Source organism: Chrysemys picta, chromosome 3 (genome assembly GCF_011386835.1).
Source record: "Chrysemys picta bellii isolate R12L10 chromosome 3, ASM1138683v2, whole genome shotgun sequence".
NCBI lineage: Eukaryota > Metazoa > Chordata > Testudines > Emydidae > Chrysemys > Chrysemys picta.
Genome location: NC_088793.1, coordinates 682,678 through 702,959, shown reverse-complemented (window position 1 = coordinate 702,959; position 20,282 = coordinate 682,678). Strand labels below are relative to the sequence as shown.

The following is a 20,282-nucleotide window of genomic DNA, read 5'->3' as shown; positions in this document are numbered from 1 at the left end:
TGCACAGAGCTGAATACCAGGACGTACCCTCGGAACAGAGAATGTAGGTCCCGCAGGATGGGGCCTGGCTCACCAGGTGGACGAGCAGCTGGCTGCAAGGTCAGGGCTAATGTGAGCCGTGGGTGTGTCTGCTAGGAGTGGCAAAGGCATCTCCTGGGACCCTGCTGGGGCCTTTGCTGGTGCGGGAGGTTTGTGCTGCCTGGGCTGGCACTGCAGGATGCTGGCCCCCCCTGCAGCGCTCTCCCTTTGCCCCCAGGCCATCGAAGAGGGCACACTCGATGCCCTGGACCACGTAGACTTCCAGAACACGGACATCCCCTTCGAGGTGCCGCTCCCAGCACATCAGCACGTGGCTGTGAGTGTCGTCCCCCCACCCCCGCTTCCCTCAGCCCCAGGCCAGCACAGGGCCTAGCTCTCAGCAGTAAGTGGGGGTGTGAGGGACCTGACTCAGCAACAGGGGGTGGGGAGCATGAGTAGGGTTACCATATTTAAAAAATAAAAAAAGAGGACACTCCACAGGCCCTGCCCCTTCCCCTTCCCCGCCCCAACTTCGCCCCTTCCCCAAAGTCCCCGCCCTAACTCCCCCTCCTCCCTCCCAGCCATGCGAAAAGGGCTGCCCGAGCGCTACCGGCTTCACGGTTTGCCGGGCAGCCCCCAGACCCTGCGCCCCCGGCTGGCACTTCCCCAGCGCAGCTGGAGCCCGGGAGGGGAAGCGCCCAGCTGGGGACGCAGGGTCTGGAGGCTGCCTGGCAAACCGTGAAGCCGGTAGCGCTCGGGCTTCGGGCAGCCCCCATGCCTCCGGACCCTGCGCCCCCGGAGCCCAGGAGGGGAAGTGCCCGGCCAGTGGCTGGGGTCCGGAGGCATGGGGGCTGCCCGAAGCCAGAGCGCTCGGGCAGCTCGGCTCTTAAACAGAGCCGAAGAGTCAGGGGAGGAGCAGAGCAGCTGGAGCCCGGGAGGGGAAGTGCCCGGCCGGTATTTTTCCCGGACATGTTCGGCTTTTTGGCAGTTCCCCCTGGACGGGGGTTTCATTACCAAAAAGCCGGACATGTCCGGGAAAAACCAGACATATGGTAACCCTAAGCATGAGGGACCAGGCTCCGGGCTCTCAGGGCCAGGGGAAGTGAGGGAGCAGGGCCCCAGCTCCCAGCAATAGGGGATGGCACAAGGAACCAGGGCCCCAGGTCTCAGGGACAGGTGAGTGGGGGGAGGGAAGGATCAGGCCCCCAGGTCTCAGGATCAGAGGACTAGGGAGGCGAGGAGCCAGACTCCCAGCTCTCAGGACTGGGGGGTAAAGGAAGCGAGGGATGAGGCCCCAGCTCTCAGCACCGGTGAGTAGGGGGTTAGTGACCAGCCCCCTCCCCCCCAAGCTCTCAGGACCGGGCAGGGGATGCAAGTGACCAGGGCCTCCTCTGTCAGTGGGTGTTCAGGGTCTGGGGGCCTGACCCCCACCCTGGTCTCGGGGCCAGGCCGGCTCGCAGGCCGGTGCCCGGAGTCAACAGTGCTCTGTGCTGTGCGGCAGGAGGCGACTCGGGAGGAGATCAGGGACTGGGTGCTCACCATGTCCATGGACCAGCGGCTGGAGCAGGTCCTGCCCCGAGACGAGCGGGACACATACGAGGCTTCGCTGGTGGCCACGAGCACAGGTGTGCGCTCGCTGCCTTGCCTGCTTACCGGTGAGTCCCTGGGCCCTCAGCCCCGTGGGGATGGGGGGCAGGATTGGGACCCAGGGGGCGGCAGATTGGCAGTGGGGGGGAGGTTTGACACAGAGGGGACAGGATCAGAACCTGGGGAATCGGGGGCATGATTCAGACCTGGGTGGGCAGGATTGGCTGTGGGGGGGAGATTTGCAACCTGGGGGGGGGGGAGGAGGCAGGCTTGGCGGGGGGGGCAGGATGGGGAGAGGTTTGGGACCCATGGGGGCAGGATTGACAACTGGGGGGGGAGGTTTTGGGCAGGGTTGGTGGGTGGGAGGCAGGTTTGGGACCAGGGGGGAGCAGGCTTGGTGGCAGGGAGTGGAATTGGCAGCAGGGGGCTCCAGACACTGGCGAGGGAACTGCAGGCAAAGGCCTCGGGCGTGGGGCGTGGTCCTGGCAGGGGCATTGCTGTGTGTTCGGGCCCCCAGCACCTCGGGGTCCCCGCGCCGGCTCTGCCCAGTGTGGCACTGTTGGCTAAGCACCCGGGCCAGCCCCTGCGGGGGTGCCGGCAGGGCTGGGGGTCGGGCGGAGCTGGGCTCGGCCCCGCTCACCGGCCTGTCTGTGTCCAGGCTACCCCGTGCTGAGGAACAAGGTCGAGTTCAAGCGGCCTGGGAAAGAAGCCAACAAAGACACATGGAACAAGTTCCTGATGGCCGTCAAGGTGAGCGGGGGCAGGGCCTGTCTTCATGGGAGGGGCAGGACAAGGCAGAGGCTCTGATCACTCACAGGCCTGTACCCACTGGGAGGGAGAATGGGGGGCAGCCACCTACCCACCCCTCCCCGCCCAGCACCTCTCAGCTGGAGAGAAACTGGCTGGCCCCAGCCCTCCCACGGGGTCTGAGCCTGGCCCAGCCCCACGCAGCCCCCATGTGTATTATCCCACTGGGTCCCCCCTTTCCCCAGCCCACCCCCAGTAGCCCCAGGGCTGTGCCCCACCCTGCTCCAGTCCAGAGGACCGGCTCCGCGGCTGCCCTAGTGTAGCGGTGCCCCCCCTGTGGGGGCGGGAGGCAGGTGAGGTCGGGGGGCTGGGCCCAGCTGCTGCCTGGTCAGGCCCATGCTCGGGGGCTGGGCTCGCATTGCCCAGGCAGCCCAGGAGGGAGCGGGGGGATGCGCTGACTCCCAGGGAGCTGAGTTCAGCCTCACAACCCGGCTCTGCAAGCCCGTGCCCAGCGCCGCCTCTTCTCTCTTGCAGACGTCCCATAGTCCCGTGTGCCAAGACGTGCTCAAGTTCATCGGCCAGTGGTCCGGGGGGCTGCCGAGCAGCAGCTTCTCCTTCCAGTGAGCGTGGCAGTGCCCCGGGCCGGCCGCCAGGCCTGAGCCCCGCCTCCCATTAAAGCAGGCTGTGGAGCCCTAGCCGTGGTCCTGATCCCGTGTCCGGCCTTGCCTGCGCGTCCTGCACTTCCCCAGGGGTGGGCAGCATCCCACTGCCTCCAGCCCACGGCACGCATCTCCCCGGCTGCACGGGGCACCCAGTGCCGGCCAGGCAGGGGGCGAGCGCAGGAGCCCGACAGGCTCACAGCACGGGGAGGGCCCTGAAGTGACAGGGCTCAGGCCAGGCTCAGAGCTACCAAGAACGCGCACAGGGGCCCTGCCCTCCAGACCACGCCCTGTGGGGCCAGCGTAGGCTGGGCCCTTCCGCTGCCTGGGGGATGCAAGTGCAGGGGGAGCGTCGGGTGCCGAGCAGCAGGCCCTGACTGTACAAGCAGTGTCCAGCACCCCACATCTTCCTCTAGGGCACGGGCGCAATGGCAGGACCGAGCACACTGCTGAGCAACAGGGGCTGGCCCCAGAGACAGAGTCCTTCCCCCCACCTGGCTGCAGTGCCAGGCTCCTCCCCTTTCCTCAATGCCCCACCCACTGCCAGGCTCCTCCCCTTTCTACACAGCCCTACCCCTGCCAGGCTCCTCCCCTTTCCTCAATGCCCCACCCACTGCCAGGCTCCTCCCCTTTCTTCAATGCCCCACCCACTGCCAGGCTCCTCCCCCCTTAACACCCCCATAGCCACTGCCAGGCCTCTCCCCCCCTCTATGCACACCCCACTCACTGCCAGGCTCCTCTCCCACTATACAGACCCCCAGTTACAACCTGCTTCCCATTGCTGCTCAGCCCCCCCTCCCCACACACACACCCCCTTCGAGGGCAGCCGGGCGTTGCTGAGTCTGGCTAGTTGCCAAGGGCTGTACTCAGCTGAGCTCTCGCTTGCAGCCGGTTTGGGGAGTCGCTTGGGGAACCAGGTCCCAAACCATTGAGGGTTTAATAACAGTGTTTATTCGGCTGGTGTCTGAGGGCCAGCCAAGCCCCGGCCCCTTGTGCTAGGCACAGTCCAGCCCCAGTGCCACAGACTTGGGGCCTAGCACACCCGCAGCGGGCCGGGGTGAGAGCCGGCTCATGCCACGGCTGGGTGTGTGAGTGGGAAGAGGGCGAGCTAAGGGGCAAGTGTGGAGGGAGGGGAGCTGAGAAAGGCCAGTCCCACCTGCAGCGAGGTCACTGGCTGTCCAGATGTCCCTGCTCAGGCTGCTTCTCCCCCTCCCCACTGGCGTCTCTGGCGGGATCCCTTCCCCCATGGCCATAGGGGGGTGGGAACTCAGCAAAGCATGGCGGGCAGACCCCCGGGAGGGCTGGCAGCAGCAGGACTGGCACACTCCGGGCACGAGGGGGACAGCCGCGGGAGCCCGGATACGAGCAGGACCCTGCCACAGGAGAAGGGAGCCTGCTCCCCAAGGAAAAGTCTGCCAGGTGGGGCAGCTGCCCCCTCCCTCCTGGCTCTGTGTCCTGCCTCTTCCATGGGTCGGCATCAGCATAATGGGCGCTTCACCCCCCACTCCCAGCTGATGTGGTCTGGAGCGTTACCTGCGAGAGAAAGAAACTGTCCGGCTATGGTGGCTAGACTCCTGAGGCCTGCACCGAGGGACTCGGAGCCCCGGCGTGGGCGGGGAATGGGGCCCTGCCAGGGGGCGGCACCGAGGGACTCGGAGCCCCGGCGTGGGTGGGGAAGGGGGCCTGCCAGGGGGCGGCACCGAGGGACTCGGAGCCCCGGCGTGGGCAGGGAATGGGGCCCTGCCCAGCAAGGAGGGGGAGTGACAGTGTCCCCAGTGCACCGGGTTAAGCAGCTCCCAGCTAGGCTGGGCTGGACACTCAGAGACCCACCAACCCAGCAGATTCCCCCATGGGCCCTGTTCCCCTGGCTGGGTCAGGCGACGCTCACCTCTGCCACTAGGCCCTGGCCCCGTCCTCCACAGCCAGCAGCTGGCACAGCTCTTGCGTGTGCCGATCCTCAGATGCCACCTCCTTTGTCGCTGTCTCTTCCTCCAGCTGGAAAGGACGCAGACACCTGAACGAGGTGCCCCAGGGCAGTGCGATGCCAGGGCTGGGGTGACTGAACCCCCAGGGGGGTGTGCAGGGGTTATAAGAACGGCCAAACTGGGGCACACCAAAGGTCCACCCAGCACAGTGTCCAGTTCCCACAGCAGCCAGTACCAGGTGCCCCAGAGCAGTGGTTCTCAACCAGGAGTCTGGGGCCCACTGTGGGGCCATGAGCAGGTTTCCGGGGGTCCGCCCAGCAGGGCTGGCATTAGACCTGCTGGGGCCCAGGGCAGAAAGCCGAAGCCCCACCACCCAGGGTTGAAGCCAAAGCCTGAGCAACTTGGGTTCACAGGGCCCCTGTGGTGTGGGGCACCGGGCAGCTTCCCTCCCCCTAACGCCGGCCCCAGCTTTTATATGCAGAGAAACAGTTGTTGTGGCACGGGGGGGCCACGGAGTTTTTATAGCATGTTGGGGGGGCTTCAGAAAGCAAAAGCTGGAGCAGCCGTGCCTCAGAGGGGCTGAACGGGGCACTTAGCAAGTGCTCCATCCCCTGGTGTCCAGGCCCAGCTTCGGGAAGGCAGACGGTTAGGGACACCCAGCGCATGTGGCTGCATCCCGGCCCATCCAGGCTAATAGCCATTGATGGATCTAGCCTCCGTGAATTGATTTGTGTCTTTTTTGAACCCAGTTATAGTTTTGGCCTTTACAACCTCCCCTGGCAACACGTTCCACAGGCTGTGCGTTGTGTGAAGAAATACTTCCGTTAGTTTGTTTTAATCCTGCTGCCTGTTAATTGCATTGGGTGACCCCTAGTTCTGGTGTTATGTCACGGGTAAATAACACTTCCTTGTCTACTTTCTCGACACAGTCATGATTGTATAGAGCTCTATCATATCCCCCTTAGTCGTCTCTTTTCCGAGCTGAAAAGTCCCAGTCTTATTAATCTCTCCTCATACGGAAGCCGTTCCAGACCCCAAATCTGTTGCCTTTTTCTGAACCTTTTCCAATTCCAATAGATCTTTTTTGAGATGGGGCAACCACATCTGCATGCAGTATTCAAGGGTGTGGGCGTGCCATGGATTTATACTGTGGCATTATGATATTTTCTGTCTTATTATCTATCCCTTTCTTAACGGTTCCCACCATTCTGGTAGCTGGTTTGACAGCCGCTGCGCATTGAGTGGATGTTTTCAGGGTTGAAGCTGGATGAGCAATGTCACGTGCTGCTGTGTGGGCAGAGCATGGGGGGCAGATGGGGGGACAGCCCTGGGGAGACATGCCTGGCCCTGCACTGCAGTCTGGCCCCTCCCACCCCAAATATATCTGGCCTTGGACCCCCGCAACCCCACGCTTGCTCTGGCCTCTCCATTCCCTTCACACCCCGGGGGGCGGGGGGGGCAGCACCTCTCAGTGCGTGTTGGGGAAACAACCCCTGGGAGCCTCGGGGTTAGAGCACAGGGTCCCAGTTGAATCTGTCTGGTGCACCAAATGGGGAGAGGACCCCCCCTCCCCGAGAGACAGTCCCTGGGAGGGGGAAGGGGACAAGGAGGGGGGTTCTGGCTGGAACCTCTGACCTGTTGGCGGATGTTGGTGTCTGCACAGGGACCGATGCCACGGAGGATCAGGGACACCACACAGCACCTGCCAGAGAGCGCAGCCTCTACCGCAGCCATCACCATGGAGGGGAACCAAAGTGCCAGGGCCGTGTCCTGTGGGGGGTGGCACAGGCAGGTCAGGGCGCGCAGGAGGGGGGTGTGCCGGGAGCAGGGGGCACCCAGGGGCGATGGATGGGCAGGGCCCGGCCCCACAGCAGGGAGCAGGGGGCGCGCAGGAGGGGGGTGTGCAGGGGGCGCCCAGGGGCGATGGATGGGCGGGCCCGGCCCCACAGCAGGGAGGGGGGCATGCAGGGGGCGCCCAGGGGGCGATGGATGGGCAGGGCCCGGCCCCGCAGCAGGGAGCAGGGGGGCGCGCAGGAGTGGGGCACGCAGGGAGCAGGGGGCGCCCAGGGGCGATGGATGGACGGGGCCCGGCCCCCACAGCAGGGAGCAGGGGGCGCGCAGGAGGGGGGGCATGCAGGGGGCGCCCAGGGGCGATGGATGGGCAGGGCCCGGCCCCGCAGCAGGGAGCAGGGGGGCGCGCAGGAGTGGGGCACGCAGGGAGCAGGGGGCGCCCAGGGGCGATGGATGGACGGGCCCGGCCCCACAGCAGGGAGCAGGGGGCGCGCAGGAGGGGGGCATGCAGGGGGGCGCCCAGGGGCGATGGATGGCGGGCCCGGCCCCACAGCAGGGAGGGGGGCACGCAGGAGCAGGGGGCGCCCAGGGGTGATGGATGGGCGGGCCCGGCCCACAGCAGGGAGCAGGGGTGTGCGCAGGAGGGGGGCATGCAGGGGGCGCCCAGGGGCGATGGATGGGCAGGGCCCGGCCCCGCAGCAGGGAGCAGGGGGCGCGCAGGGGCGATGGATGGGCGGGCCCGGCCCTCACAGCAGTGAGCAGGGGGGTGCGCAGGAGGGGGGCATGCAGGGGGGCGCCCAGGGGTGATGGATGGGCAGGGCCCGGCCCCGCAGCAGGGAGCAGGGGGCACCCAGGGGCGATGGATGGGTGGGACCGGCCCCGCAGCAGGGCGCAGGGGGTGCGTCGGGGCGATGGATGGGCGGGCCCGGCCCCACAGCAAGGGAGGGGGGCACGCAGGGAGCAGGGGGCGCCCAGGGGCGATGGATGGGCAGGGCCCGGCCTCACAGCAGGGAGCAGGGGGCGCGCAGGAGGGGGGTGTGCAGGGGCGCCCAGGGGCGATGGATGGGCAGGGCCCGGCCCCACAGCAGGGAGGGGGGCATGCAGGGAGCAGGGGCGCCCAGGGGCGATGGATGGGCGGGCCCGGCCCCACAGCAGGGAGGGGGGCATGCAGGGAGCAGGGGCGCCCAGGGGCGATGGATGGGCGGGCCCAGCCCACAGCAGGGAGGGGGGGCATGCAGGGGGCGCCCAGGGGCGATGGATGGGCAGGGCCCGGCCCCGCAGCAGGGAGCAGGGGGCGCGCAGGAGTGGGGAGCAGGGGGCGCCCAGGGGTGATGGATGGACGGGCCCGGACCCACAGCAGGGAGCAGGGGGCGCGCAGGAAGGGGGCATGCAGGGGGCGCCCAGGGGCGATGGATGGGCGGGCACGGCCCCACAGCAGGGAGGGGGGCACGCAGGGAGCGCCCAGGGGCGATGGATGGACGGGCCCGGCCCCACAGCAGGGAGCAGGGGGCGCGCAGGAGGGGGGCATGCAGGGGGCGCCAGGGGCGATGGATGGGCAGGGCCCGGCCTCACAGCAGGGAGCAGGGGGTGCGCAGGAGGGGGGCATGCAGGGGGCGCCCAGGGGCGATGGATGGGCAGGGCCCGGCCCCGCAGCAGGGAGCAGGGGGCGCGCAGGGGCGATGGATGGGCGGGCCCGGCCTCACAGCAGGGAGCAGGGGGTGCGCAGGAGGGGGGCATGCAGGGGGCGCCATGGGGTGATGGATGGGCAGGGCCCGGCCCCGCAGCAGGGAGCAGGGGGCGCGCAGGGGCGATGGATGGGCGGGCCCGGCCTCACAGCAGGGAGCAGGGGGTGCGCAGGAGGGGGGCATGCAGGGGGCGCCCAGGGGTGATGGATGGGCAGGGCCCGGCCCCGCAGCAGGGAGCAGGGGGCACCCAGGGGCGATGGATGGGTGGGCCCGGCCCCGCAGCAGGGCGCAGGGGGTGCGCCGGGGGCGATGGATGGGCGGGCCCGGCCCCACAGCAGGGAGGGGGGCACGCAGGGAGCAGGGGGCGCCCAGGGGCGATGGATGGGCGGGCCCGGCCCCACAGCAGGGAGCAGGGGGCGCGCAGGAGGGGGGCATGCAGGGGGCACCCAGGGGCGACGGATGGGCAGGGCCCGGCCCCACAGCAGGGACTCACGTAGATGCGGGTGGTGTCGAAGGGGCAGTCGTTGGTGGCGATGGCAGCCCGGGCGTCGGCGGGAAGGGTGGAGCTGTTGCATCCCACCATCAGGCGGTGCCCCCGGCTGGCGACGGTGAGGGAGATGGCCAGAGCCAAGCCCAGGCTGCAGGCAGCAGACAGCAGGCAGTTCAGCAGCGAGATGCACAGCAAGGCCCAGTGCTGCAGGCGGAGACCAGAGCTGGTGGGCAGGAGCCGGGCAGCCACGTGGCGTAGCCCCACCCCCCGCAATGGGCCACTCACCAGCTCCAGCAGCCCAGGGGAGAAGTGGGCAGCGGCCCTGGGCCCCACACGCCCAAGCAGGGACCCCTCCCCTGCGCCGGGAGCTTCCTCCAGCAACCGGAGCAGCTGCTCCCAGACTAATGTTTCTCTGGGCCTCCATCGTCTCCCTGCACCCCAGGTCCTCGCAGCCCCACGGGGGCCCAGGGCACCTCCCTCCCCAGTGTCCACATGAAGCTGCAGGGGGCAGGGTCGCCCCTGCCGCGCCCGTTCCAGTGCTAACCGATCCAGCACCAATGAGCAACCGCGCCTGGCAGCCGCTGCCCTGGCCTCACGCTTGGCAGCCCCCCCACAGTGCCTGCACCTGGCCCTGTCCCTGGGCGCTTACGTCTGGTGTCAGACGCTCCCCTTGCCAGCAGAGCCATGGGGCGGGGGGGGGCTTGGCACAAACCTGGGTGCCCTCTGCATGTGGCCATCTCCCAGTGCCCCCAGGCCCCACTTCTGAGCCTGGCGTTCCCTTGGGGACGCGGATGGGCCGTCCTGCACAAGCCAATGAGGACAGTGTCTGAGCCAAGACGCCTGCATTACAGCCGCGCTGCACGGCCCAGTCACACACACCCTCCCCCCGTACAATGGGGTGGATGGACCTGCCCCCCCCTCCCCCGTACAATGGGGTGGATGGACCTGCCCCCCCCCTCCCCCGTACAATGGGGTGGATGGACCTGCCCCCCCCCCGTACAATGGGGTGGATGGACCTGCCCCCCCTCCCCCGTACAATGGGGTGGATGGACCTGCCCCCCTCCCCCCGGCTTTTGTCAAGGGCTGTAGGGGGTTTGCCTATGAGCGCTTGGTGGCAGGGAGCGGCTGTCAGGTATTTATGCAGCACAAGCGGGTGTGGGGGGGTATGTAGCACCTGGCACAAGGTGGGGCCTTGCCCTCGGCTGGGGAGAGCGGGATGGTGCCTGGCACGGGGTGGGGCGGGGGCCTTACCCAGCCAGGGCAGGTCTGTGCAGAGCCCAGCACCCAGATCTCAGCCGGGCACACGGGGGGATGGGGGGCTGCGTGGCACCTGGCCTGGGCGGAGACAGGGACAGGGAACAGCGCTGATGGAAAGAGCTGGGGCCTTATCTGCAGCAGGTGCGGCCTGTGAGGACGTAGCAGCAAAGCTGGCTGGGCCCACACGGCAGGAGCCGGGCAGCTCAGGGAGCAAGGTCCAGGGAGTGGCTGCTGCAGGCGCTGGGCCACAGCCCTGAATGCTGCTTCCTGCCCGAACTCAGCCCCCCTCCCCGCCCCCCCCGGTTACCCAGCTGTGACCCCAGCATTGGCCTTCACTCCCCGGCCCCCGGTGCTCACTCACCAGGGCTGCCTTGAGGAGGTTCCGGGACACCAAGATGGCCACAATCCCAGCAGTGATGCTCTAGGGAAAGACACGGGGGTCAGTCCCTCCCCCAGTGCAGCCCCACAGTGCAGCTGCCCCAGACCCAGCGGCTGGGTCCCTGGGGCGTAGCAACCAAAGGCATTGTTAAATCAGGGGCCCTATGGCCCAGAAACTCAGCCACACCTGGGCCGGGGGGGGACAGGCCCGGCCTCGCTCATGTCTCACTCCAGCGATGGTTCTGCTGTCGGTTCCTTGCATCGGCCTCGTCCCCACACCCCAGCTCCAGCCTCGAGCGGCAGGGGAGGTGCTGGGCTGCCAGGGGTCAGCTGCCCGGCACGCGTCTTGCTCTGGGGTCGGCCAGGGCTGCAGTGGCCAAGCGCCGCCTTGTTCCTGCAGGCTCAGGCCCAGCCGGGCACGTGGCTGAGGGCCCAGCCGACCCCACAGTGCCACGCAGGGACTCATGCCGGCAGCTGGAGCCCCAGGGGCCAATGGGGGGGCAGGGGGAGCAATGGGGCTGCGGGGGCTGGGAGCGAGGGGACGGCCGACGGGCCCCACTCACCAGCAGCCCGGAGCCGACGGAGATGACGTTGGCAGTCGTGTACTCGGAGGTGACCTGTGCGCTCAGGGTTGGCCACGTGGCGCAGGACCGTGCCGTGCACGATGGCGCCCAGGATGAAGTTCACGTGGCCCAGGACGATCAGGGTAATGCCAGAGCGCATGAGGCGCTGGGGTCCGCGCCCCAAGTCTGCAAGAGAGGCAGGCATCAGGCACCAGAAAGGAGGGGAGGCTTGTACCTCGGGGGGCAATGGAGAGACTCACACACAGCACAAGGGCCTCGTACCCCCAACTGTCAATGGGCATGGGGGGGGCACCCAGTGTAATGGGGGGGAAATCACATATGGCACAGGGGGGAAGTACCTGAGTGTGCAATGGGGGGTCACACATAGCGGGGGGGGGAGGTACCTGAATGTGCAACAGGGGGGTCACATGGCAGGGGGGAGTACCTGAGTGTGGAGCGGGGGGGGTCACACATTGGGGGGGGAGGTACCTGAGTGTGGAGCGGGGGGGGGGTCACACATAGCGGGGGGGGGGAGGTACCTGAGTGTGGAGCGGGGGGGGGGTCACACATTGTGGGGGGGAGGTACCTGAGTGTGGAGTGGGGGGGGTCACACATTGTGGGGGGGAGGTACCTGAGTGTGGAGTGGGGGGGGTCACACATTGTGGGGGGGAGGTACCTGAGTGTGGAGTGGGGGGGGTCACACATTGTGGGGGGGGAGGTACCTGTGTGTGCAATGGGGGGGGTCTCACACGGCACGGGGGGAGGGTGTCACGCACGGCATGGCGGGAATTTGCCCGCAAGGGAGGGGGGGCGATTCGCGGAGGGCCCCCCCAGAACGGGCTCCGGGCGGGACCCCGGGACTCACCGAACCCGCAGCCGCCGCCGCAGCTCATACCCGCCGGTTCAGGGCCGGCGTCACCGCCCCGCCGCAGCCAGCCCCGGGGCGGAACCCAGGAGTCCGATCCCGCCCCCGCGCGCGGAACCCAGGAGTCCGATCCCGCCCCCCCCCCCCCCGGCGCGGAACCCAGGAGTCCGATCCCGCCCCCGCGCGCGGAACCCAGGAGTCCGGCCTCCCGGCACAACGATTGATGGGGGGGGGGCGCTTCTCCCCGCCTGGGGGTCCCGCTCCGGGAGTTCAGTCCCCGGCAGCGCTGGAGGGAACGAGCCGCCCCCGCCGTGGCCCCGCCCCTGTAGCGCCGGAGGGGGAAAGAAAAGAGAGGTGCCCCCCCGCCGAGTCCCCCTTTACCCCCCCGTCCCCAGGCAGGGCCCAGGCGCGGGGGGGTGGAAGTGCCCCAGGGGCAGGGCCCAGCTGCAGGGGGGTGGGGGCGGGGGGGTGTGTGGAGGTACCTCAAGTGCAGGGCCCAGCCCCCGGAGCATGGAAGGGGGGGGGCAGGGCCCAGCCCCCGCAGCATGGAAGGGGGGGGGCAGGGCCCAGCCCCCGCAGCATGGAAGGGGGGGGGGCAGGGCCCAGCCCCCGCAGCATGGAAGGGGGGGGGGGCAGAGCCCAGCCCCACAAGCATGGAAGGGGGGGGCGGGGCCCAGCCCCCGGAGCATGGAAGGGGGGGGGCGGGGCCCAGCCCCCGGAGCATGGAAGGGGGGGGCAGGGGCAGGGCCCAGCCCCCGGAGCATGGAAGGGGGGGGGCGGGGCCCAGCCCCACAAGCATGGAAGGGGGGGGGGCAGGGCCCAGCACACATGGCAAAGAAGCAGCATTTACTTATTTACAAAACCGTTTATTAAAATAGGAACTGATAGAAACTAGACACAGGAGGCTCCGTGGTACAGCGGCAGCTGCCAGAGCCGAGGCCCCGGCTCCGGGGATGGGGCTGCGGCAGGGAGAGGAGGGACGGAGTCAAGGGCCCTGCTCAGGTGAGCCCCCTGCTCCAGGAGACGTGGGGCAGGAATCCAGGACTAAGGCTCTGCCCGCTCACAGTTGCCCCTCTCCACACCCAGGGGCCGGGCTCAGAGGGGGGCTCCGGTGTCAGCAGTGAGAGGAGCCCACTATAGGGCACCCACGAGTGCTCCAAGCACCTGCTCCCAGCCACACCCCTGCCCCGCTCGCTCCAGGAGAGCGGTCGCCCCTCCGGCCCCTGCCCCGCCCCTGCCAAGCTGCTGTGCAACACGTAAACAAGTGATGAAGCGCCAAAGGGCTGCTGGGGCGAGGGTGAGCAGGGCACGTTGCAGAGCCCCCCTCACCCCTGCCCTGGGGAGTGAATACAGAACGGTACTAGAGGCAGATGCCAGATGTGGTGCACATGGGGATAGGGGGCTCCCCTCTTTCCTACCTTTAAATAAAAAGATTTCTGTCCTGTGCAAAAGAAAACCCACCAACCTTTGTACAGTTCCAACAGACCAAATGCCATGCACATTCCCGCGGCCCGGCTGGCCACGCCGCCCCACACACTCCCACAAAACACGGCTGAAATAATACTGACGCGCAAAGTCCCCTTTAATAGGTAGGCAGGGCAGACTGTCGGCTGGGCCTGGCGACGGCACATGCAGGATGAGCTTCCAAGCGCAGCGTCTAGGGTCTTGCTGGTGCCCTACACAGATGGACAGACTCAGAAAAGGGTCACGGGCAACTAAGCAACGCCAGCCAGCCTGGAGGGGCTGCTAGGACGACACGGTCACCGCCGTCAGGGCTCCGTTCCGGGCAAGGTGGAACTTGTTGAACGCCTCTTCAAGTAAACAGCTGAGTCTGCTCTGGTCGGCCTAGGGAGAGCAGAGCACCGTTAGCAGTGTGTCTGGGCCGGCTCTGACTGCACGCTGGGCCATGGGGCTGACCAAGCCCACACCTGAGAGACAGGAGCTTGGCCCTGGAAGGGGAAGACTGGGGGGATGGCAGGACAAGAAACCCTGTGGCCTGGGCGCTGAGGGGAGGGGGCTGACACAGGAACACGCTTGCAGGGGGGAGCCCATGCAGCCAGTTCCCCTTGTGCCAGTGAGGGTGAGGCAGGAGCTCACCTCACTGATGAATCCCAGCTGCACCAGCTCGGCCGCCAGCTCCTGGATATTGTCATCTACAAGAGAGAGGAGTGAGTGAGTCCTGGACTGGTGGGACGCCCGGGGGAGGGGAAGGGCAGGTACTTACTGGGCAGTAAGTCACAGCTCAAGTGTCGATTCAATTTGTCTTCCAGTTTCAGCAGCAGGGTCAGCTACAGGAGAAAGGTGAGCATGAGGAGCTGCAATTCCTGCATGATCTGGGGGGAGCCCCCTCCCCCAGCCCTGGTGGCCAGTGCCCTTGACGGTGGGGGGTACTTTGAGCAGTGCCTGGAGCCGGCCCCCTCCGCTCCCCCTGGGACAGAATGCACCGCACCCAAGCCAGGAAACGCCACGCGCTCACCCCGCAGGGACTGCGCTGCCACGCTCTGCTCTGGCTTTGGGGCCTGCATGCTGGAGCCAGCTCCGCTCACCCCACTACTGCTGCCAAGGCGGACAGAGACACTTGGAGCAGCCCGCCCAGTAATGGTGCCTTAGAGCCCGGCCCTGCAGAGCATGCGTGTGCAAGAGGGAGACGGAAACCTACATGGTGCTTGACTCCCTCCTCCACTGACTCAATGTTACACTGCATTAGCACCACCTGAAAGGGAAGCAGAGAGGCCATGTGACTCCAGCTGTCCCCGCACGGTGCAGACACTAGAGGGAGGGCAGCAGCATCTGCCGCTCTCACCTTGCAGGGTCTCCACCTCGGCAGGTTCTGGCGTTGGGGTCTTCACTGACGGGGGGACAATGGGGGACTTCACCACCTCCTGCTGAGGCTGCTGGGGCCGAGGCATCCCAAAGGCCGTGAGTGGGTAGATGCCGTTCCTGCAAGAGGAGCAGCGTTATGGAGGGCCGTTCGCCTTCTCCCGGTGAGCAGAAGCAGCATCTGGGACCTGCCCAGGGCCAGCTGCAGGCAGGGGAGTCTCACAGCATAGGAGGGGGAAGGCCTCTTACCTCACATCCTCCAGGAACTTGTCCAGCTCCAGTGCTGGGGACTGGGAGAAGCTGAAAAAAGAAGGCAGTGAAGTCACTGGCCAAGCCAAACCCAGCCTGTGCCTCCTCCCTCCCTGCCCAGTGCTGGGGGGCTTGCCTGACAGTTCTCTCCTCATTACAACCAGGAGGCAATGCAGAGGCTGGAGGCTCCAGGCCTAAGCCCAGCCCTCCAGCCTGGGCCTCCAAGGAGCTCTCCAAAGCTGAACACACTAGTAGCATGAAGGGAAATTAACAAGCGCTAACACAATGGTAGGGCCCCCAATCTCCCTGCTGAACAGCAGTTAACGCATCACAAATTGTATTGCAGCCATTTAGCAGATGCCAGGGAGGGATGAACGAGGAGAGCAGAGAAGTCACTCTGCTGCCCAGCTTTTCTCCCCGTCACTCGTGCTGTACTAGGGGAGAAGGAGAACGCAGAACTGGCATAGAACAGGCAGAAATAGGCAGTTCTGTCCATATCAAACAAGATTTCTGTAATTTAAGGACTTACTTGGGAACAAACCCAGTAGCACCTACCTACCAAAGGATGCTCATGAACATAGGAGCCCCCCGACTGGATCAAACCAGGTTCCCTGTCTGACAGTGCTGAGGAAGAGGAGAGACCCTGGGGTAGCAGATGTGGGATACTCTTCCCCCCACAGACCTCACCATGGTATCTAATAGCTAGAGACGGATGTAAGCCCTGAACCAAGAGGTTTAATGTTGCTGCCACAATTATCATAGACTATGATCACGCTGAATAGTTTTGATCCGCAAGTGTCCAGTCCCTTTTCGCAGCTTACTAAATTCTGGCTTCAGCGACTTCCTGTGGCAGAGTGTTCCACAGGCTAGTTACACATTGGGTTCTGGGTGTGTGAGAGAAAGTGTTTCCTTTTCTCCTTTTCCTTTTAAGGACTGAAGTCCGCCGTTCTTGTGCAGGGAGAAGAGATGTTCCCGCTCTCCCTCCTCTACTATTTTTCTCGCTGTCGTGTCTGCTCTTAATCTCCTTTCTAAGGTAAAAATCCCAATCTCTTCCATCCTCCTGGAGAGTTTTTACAGGCCCTTGATCATTCCCACTGCTCTTCTCTGAACCCCTTCCTGTTCTGCAATATCCTGGGAGAGAAGGTGATCCAAGTACCCCATGTTGGACACAGTCGGGGGTAGACAGTTAAGTGAGTACCCAGGGACTTACCTAGGTCTACCCAGATGGGCATGTTTTCCCTGTGATTGTCATCTTCATGCTATTTCAGCAAAGGGGACCATGTGGTCCCTGCCGAAAGCTACGAATTCGCTGGTTGTCATGGTTACTGTGGGATGTGCATGTGGAAGAGATTAAGAGTCATGTGACAGGTGGAATATTGTGTCCCAAAGCTGCTAGAGGTGAAACTGGCAGGCGGGGTGGTTCTCAGAGCTCACTCAAGCAAACGTGACAACAACTGATGTCTTTCCACCTAGCCCCGCCAAGAGTTTACGATCTAGACAAGGTGCAGGCTTGGGCCCTTACAAAGCACAAAAGAACCCAAGAAAAAGACCCTGAAAAGGGGGACGACCAGGGACAAGCTGATTACAAAGGAGACAAAAAGGTCTGGTTCTGTAGAACAGGAGATGTTGTCCATTACAGAAGGGACATGCTGCCAGCATGAGTGTCTCATGGAATGTGGCTCCCAGCTCTCTGGACTGGGCAGGCACTGCACGGACCGACTATTGGGTGAGAAATCCCTCAGAGCAGAAAGGAACTTGCTAACACATGTAGACTCCACAGGGCATCTTCGATTTTTCTTTTACCTGTAACCTGATGTTTCCAGCCTTTCTACTTGCTGCTATTTGAATCTCTCAGGCTTTGTCCCAAACTTCCACTGGGTTTTACTAGAGCCATGGCCGAGTGCTGTGTGCCAAGGACAGGGCGGATCTGTGGTGATGCTAGTGAAGGGGGGATGCTGCTTCCACAGGGGCAGCAAATCTCTGCATATTGTGGGTGTCCAGAAGTTGCGGTACTGGGCACTTGAGTGTAATGAGGTGGTGCGTACAGACAGGCTGGGGGGACTTGTGCCCCAGGGACAGAGCAGAACTCATGGGGTTAACTAGCCCCATAGATTATCTGCACTCTGACTCCAAGGCTCACTTAGGGAGCCTAAGAGCTGGGTCATGCACTTGTTCGCCTGCAGAAGGAAAGAACGGGGCTTGCAGAGCCTGGAGAGGGCTGCTTGTGTTGACAGCAGCTGCTCGTTTGGGGCAGGTTCCCCCCAGGGGGCACAGAGAAGACTCCCTTGCACTGTAAACAGGTGGGAGCGATTCACCCTGTAGCCCGGGGTAACACAGAAAACATCAGTGACCAGCACTCCACACAGAGCCCACACCACTGATTTACAGAATTGCATTAGAACATTCCCCATTCACTACCCCACTCTGGATGCAACCTAACATGCCATTTGCTTGTTTGACTGCACTGCACAGAGCCCAGGTCTCACCGAACTGTCTACAGTGCCACTCCGGTGTGCGACTTAAGACTGCTCCCCCACCTCTCTGTCCTACTCACTCTTCCCTGTTCCGTTTGTAGCCAGGTATCCCTGTATCCCTTTTGTTTTCTCATCACTCTGCCACGTTTCCCTAACGCTGTTACATCACGGCTCTTGGCCACTGCCAGGCAGTCTAGGAAATTCTCTTGCATTTGTAGATAATGCTTACAGCTTTTATATTTGACTAGGTGTCTGTTTTGATTTCTCTCCTGGAGCGGATACCCTACAGACTTCACAGCATTTCCATGGCTCTGGTTCTGAGTCTCTCCCTGCTGTAGTGTCTGGCAGATTGCAAATGCAACACCAATTATTTTTTTAAAAGACTCCAGAGGCAATGCTGGCAATTACAGCAGTAAGCCTAACTTCAGTGCCGGCAAATGGGCTGAAGCTATATGGGCTGGGGTGGGAAGGGACTTTGGGGAAGGGGCTACAGTGGTGCAGGGAGGGGGTGGAGGGGTTTGAGCATCCACCGGACAGAGAGGAAGTCGGCACCTATGGTCTGGTTCCTTGAGAAACCTCCTAGTTGTAGGATGAGCCAAAACAGAAAAATCATATGCTGGAAGGCCATCACAGTTGCCAAATGCACCTTTATAATAGAGTTTAAAGATAATCCGGTCATTTCTAGTTCTAAGACATAATCTAGCACAAATGATAACAGAGAGGATGTAGGTGAAAGGTGTTTTAAGTCACACCTATGTTAGACTCTCATCCACTTTTGGGTGTGTGTGTCACAAGTAGATAGTTTCCTGCTATGTAACAGCACTCCCTTTATATCCCCAGAACAGGTTGTTTCTAAACCCTGCGAATCATGCCTTGAGCCAGAGAACCCCAAGGCTGGGGTGGCAGATTTGACCAGCATCCTGAGAGAGAAAACAGGCACAACCTAGAGAGGGAGTGGTTGACAAACAGCGAGCTGAGTGAGGTAAGGAAACCATGTTTGTCTCGGCCATGTCGGAACTACACGAATAACCTAGGCTATGTCTTGAACAGCAGCTTGGACATCAGGGGAACTGGGGGAAATGCAAACAAAAGTCCTGGACTCTAACGAAGGAGAAAGGCATCTCCCAGGGAGCGGTGACTCAGACCACCTCTTGAGTAGAACTGGGCGCATTTCTTGTTTTTGGCTGTGGCAAACTAGACTACCTGTGGGACACCCCAACAGTGAAATATGCATTGGAATATAGTGGGATCTGTCTCCCATTCGTGATCTTGTAAGAAGCATCTACTGAGGGCATCCGCTGTGGTGTTCTGTACGCCTGGGAGGTAAGATGCTGAGTCGTTGATCTGGCTTCATCTGCACCAATTCCAGTCTCTCTGCTTCGGCGCAGAGAGAAGGCAATCTCGTTCCCCCTTGGCAGTTTACGTAAAACACGCATGACATGTTGTCCATCATTACGTATTTGCCGCTGATCAGTGGGAGGAAATGGACACAGGCATTTCTGACTGCTCTCAGTTCTAGCAAGTTGACGTGTGGGTGGACTTGAGAGAAGACTCCCTGCCTTGAACAGTGTGAGCACCGAGTGGGTTCCCCATCCCAGTAGGGAGGCATCTGTTATTACGGATGTTAGAGATGGTTGAGCGCAGGGAACCCCTGTGCAAACACTGAGGGTTCTTCCACCAGTCGAGGGATTTTTATTTATTTTTACTACCGAAGGCATGAGAGTAGCATGTTTAAACTATGTCTGTTTGGTGAATAAACAGTTCTGAGCCACCTTTGGAAGCAGGGGATGTGAAGTCTCGCCTGATTTATTACAAACGTGCCAGCTGCCATACGTCCCAATAGCTGAAGGCAATTTCTGGCTGATGTTTGACGGCTGACTTGAACCATAGTGACTAAACTGGCTGGGGGTATGAACCTATGGGAAGGCAGGAATCCTCTGGCTGTTACCGTACTGAGGTAAGCGCCTATGAATGCCAGATGTTGTATTGGGATTACGGTGGACTTTTGGATGCTTATTTGTAGTCCCAGTCTGAGAAATAGGTCTACGACCTCTGAGTGGCCACTGAAGCGTCATTGAAGGACTGCCCTTGGAGCAGGCAGTCATCAAGGTATGGGAAAAATCAGAATTCCTTGTTTGCGAAGATGAGCCACTACCACAGAAAGAACTTCTGAGAACACTCTGGGCGCAGACGAGAGACCGAACAGGAGCACCCTGTACTGGAAGTATTCTTGACTCAGAGTGAAGTGTATGCCCCTTCTGTGGGAGCGGGGGATTGCTATACGGACGTAAGCACCCTGACAGCTGAGTGCCAAGAACAAGTCGCCTTGGTCCAATGATAGAATTATTGCTGTAAAAGTTACCATTTTGAACCTCTGAATCGTTACAAATCTGTTGAGTAATCTGAGATCTTTTTTGAACCAGGAAATATCTGGACTAAAGTCCCCTCAGTGTTGTGTGGGAACTGGTTCTATAGCACCCAGATTCAGGAGAGTCTCGATTTCCTGTCGCAGAAGGTGCTCATGAGAGGGGTCCCTGAGGAGGGATGGGGGAAATGGGGGAACAGAGGTAAAGTGGATGAAGTAACCTGTTGAAATTATCTCCAGTACTTGTCTTTAGCAATATGGTCCCAGTTTTGATGAAAATGAGCCAGGCAGTCGCTGAAGCGAGGGAGACTTGAGGATTGTTGCAGCAGATAAGAATGGGGGTGGTAACTCAGCACCCCAATCAACCCATCCAGATTAGTGTTTCAAAGTTCTGGGTTTACTGGTCTCT

At 62.9% G+C, this 20,282-nt stretch overlaps 3 protein-coding genes across 9 annotated transcripts in view; 1 reads left to right on the top strand and 2 right to left on the bottom strand.

The window, feature by feature from the left end:
• IFT172 (intraflagellar transport 172) overlaps window positions 1-3,060 on the top strand; it is a 105,219-nt gene extending 102,159 nt beyond the window's left edge. For 4 of the 6 annotated variants that reach the window (XM_005293612.4, XM_065590020.1, XM_065590017.1 and 1 more), the window contains 4 exons: window positions 257-355; window positions 1,520-1,673; window positions 2,264-2,355; window positions 2,887-3,060. In XM_005293612.4, the coding sequence (XP_005293669.2) occupies window positions 257-355; window positions 1,520-1,673; window positions 2,264-2,355; window positions 2,887-2,976 (435 nt within the window). In that variant the 3' untranslated portion in view covers window positions 2,977-3,060. Of the gene's footprint in view, window positions 1-256; window positions 422-1,519; window positions 1,674-2,263; window positions 2,356-2,886 lie in introns of all 6 variants that reach the window. The other 2 variants (XR_010600012.1, XR_010600013.1) reach the window with 1 other exon arrangement.
• Window positions 3,061-3,939: 879 nt separating this feature from the next.
• KRTCAP3 (keratinocyte associated protein 3) lies at window positions 3,940-12,008 on the bottom strand. The gene is given in 8 exon segments (XM_065590029.1): window positions 3,940-4,544; window positions 4,900-5,006; window positions 6,572-6,706; window positions 8,906-9,106; window positions 10,521-10,580; window positions 11,101-11,154; window positions 11,156-11,286; window positions 11,966-12,008. Coding segments are annotated over 7 exon segments (708 nt in total). The 5' UTR covers window positions 11,994-12,008; the 3' UTR covers window positions 3,940-4,544; window positions 4,900-4,907.
• Window positions 12,009-12,810: 802 nt separating this feature from the next.
• NRBP1 (nuclear receptor binding protein 1) overlaps window positions 12,811-20,282 on the bottom strand; it is a 74,619-nt gene continuing 67,147 nt past the window's right edge. The window contains exons 13-18 of one of the 2 annotated variants that reach the window (XR_010600014.1): window positions 15,035-15,085; window positions 14,769-14,905; window positions 14,625-14,678; window positions 14,190-14,253; window positions 14,063-14,118; window positions 12,811-13,810 (exon numbers count right to left, since the gene is read on the bottom strand). Coding sequence is in view for 1 of the 2 variants with exons in the window: in XM_065590022.1 (XP_065446094.1) it covers window positions 13,712-13,810; window positions 14,063-14,118; window positions 14,190-14,253; window positions 14,625-14,683; window positions 14,775-14,905; window positions 15,035-15,085 (460 nt within the window). In the remaining variant the exon portion in view is untranslated. Of the gene's footprint in view, window positions 13,811-14,062; window positions 14,119-14,189; window positions 14,254-14,624; window positions 14,684-14,768; window positions 14,906-15,034; window positions 15,086-20,282 lie in introns of both variants that reach the window. The other variant, XM_065590022.1, reaches the window with a different exon arrangement.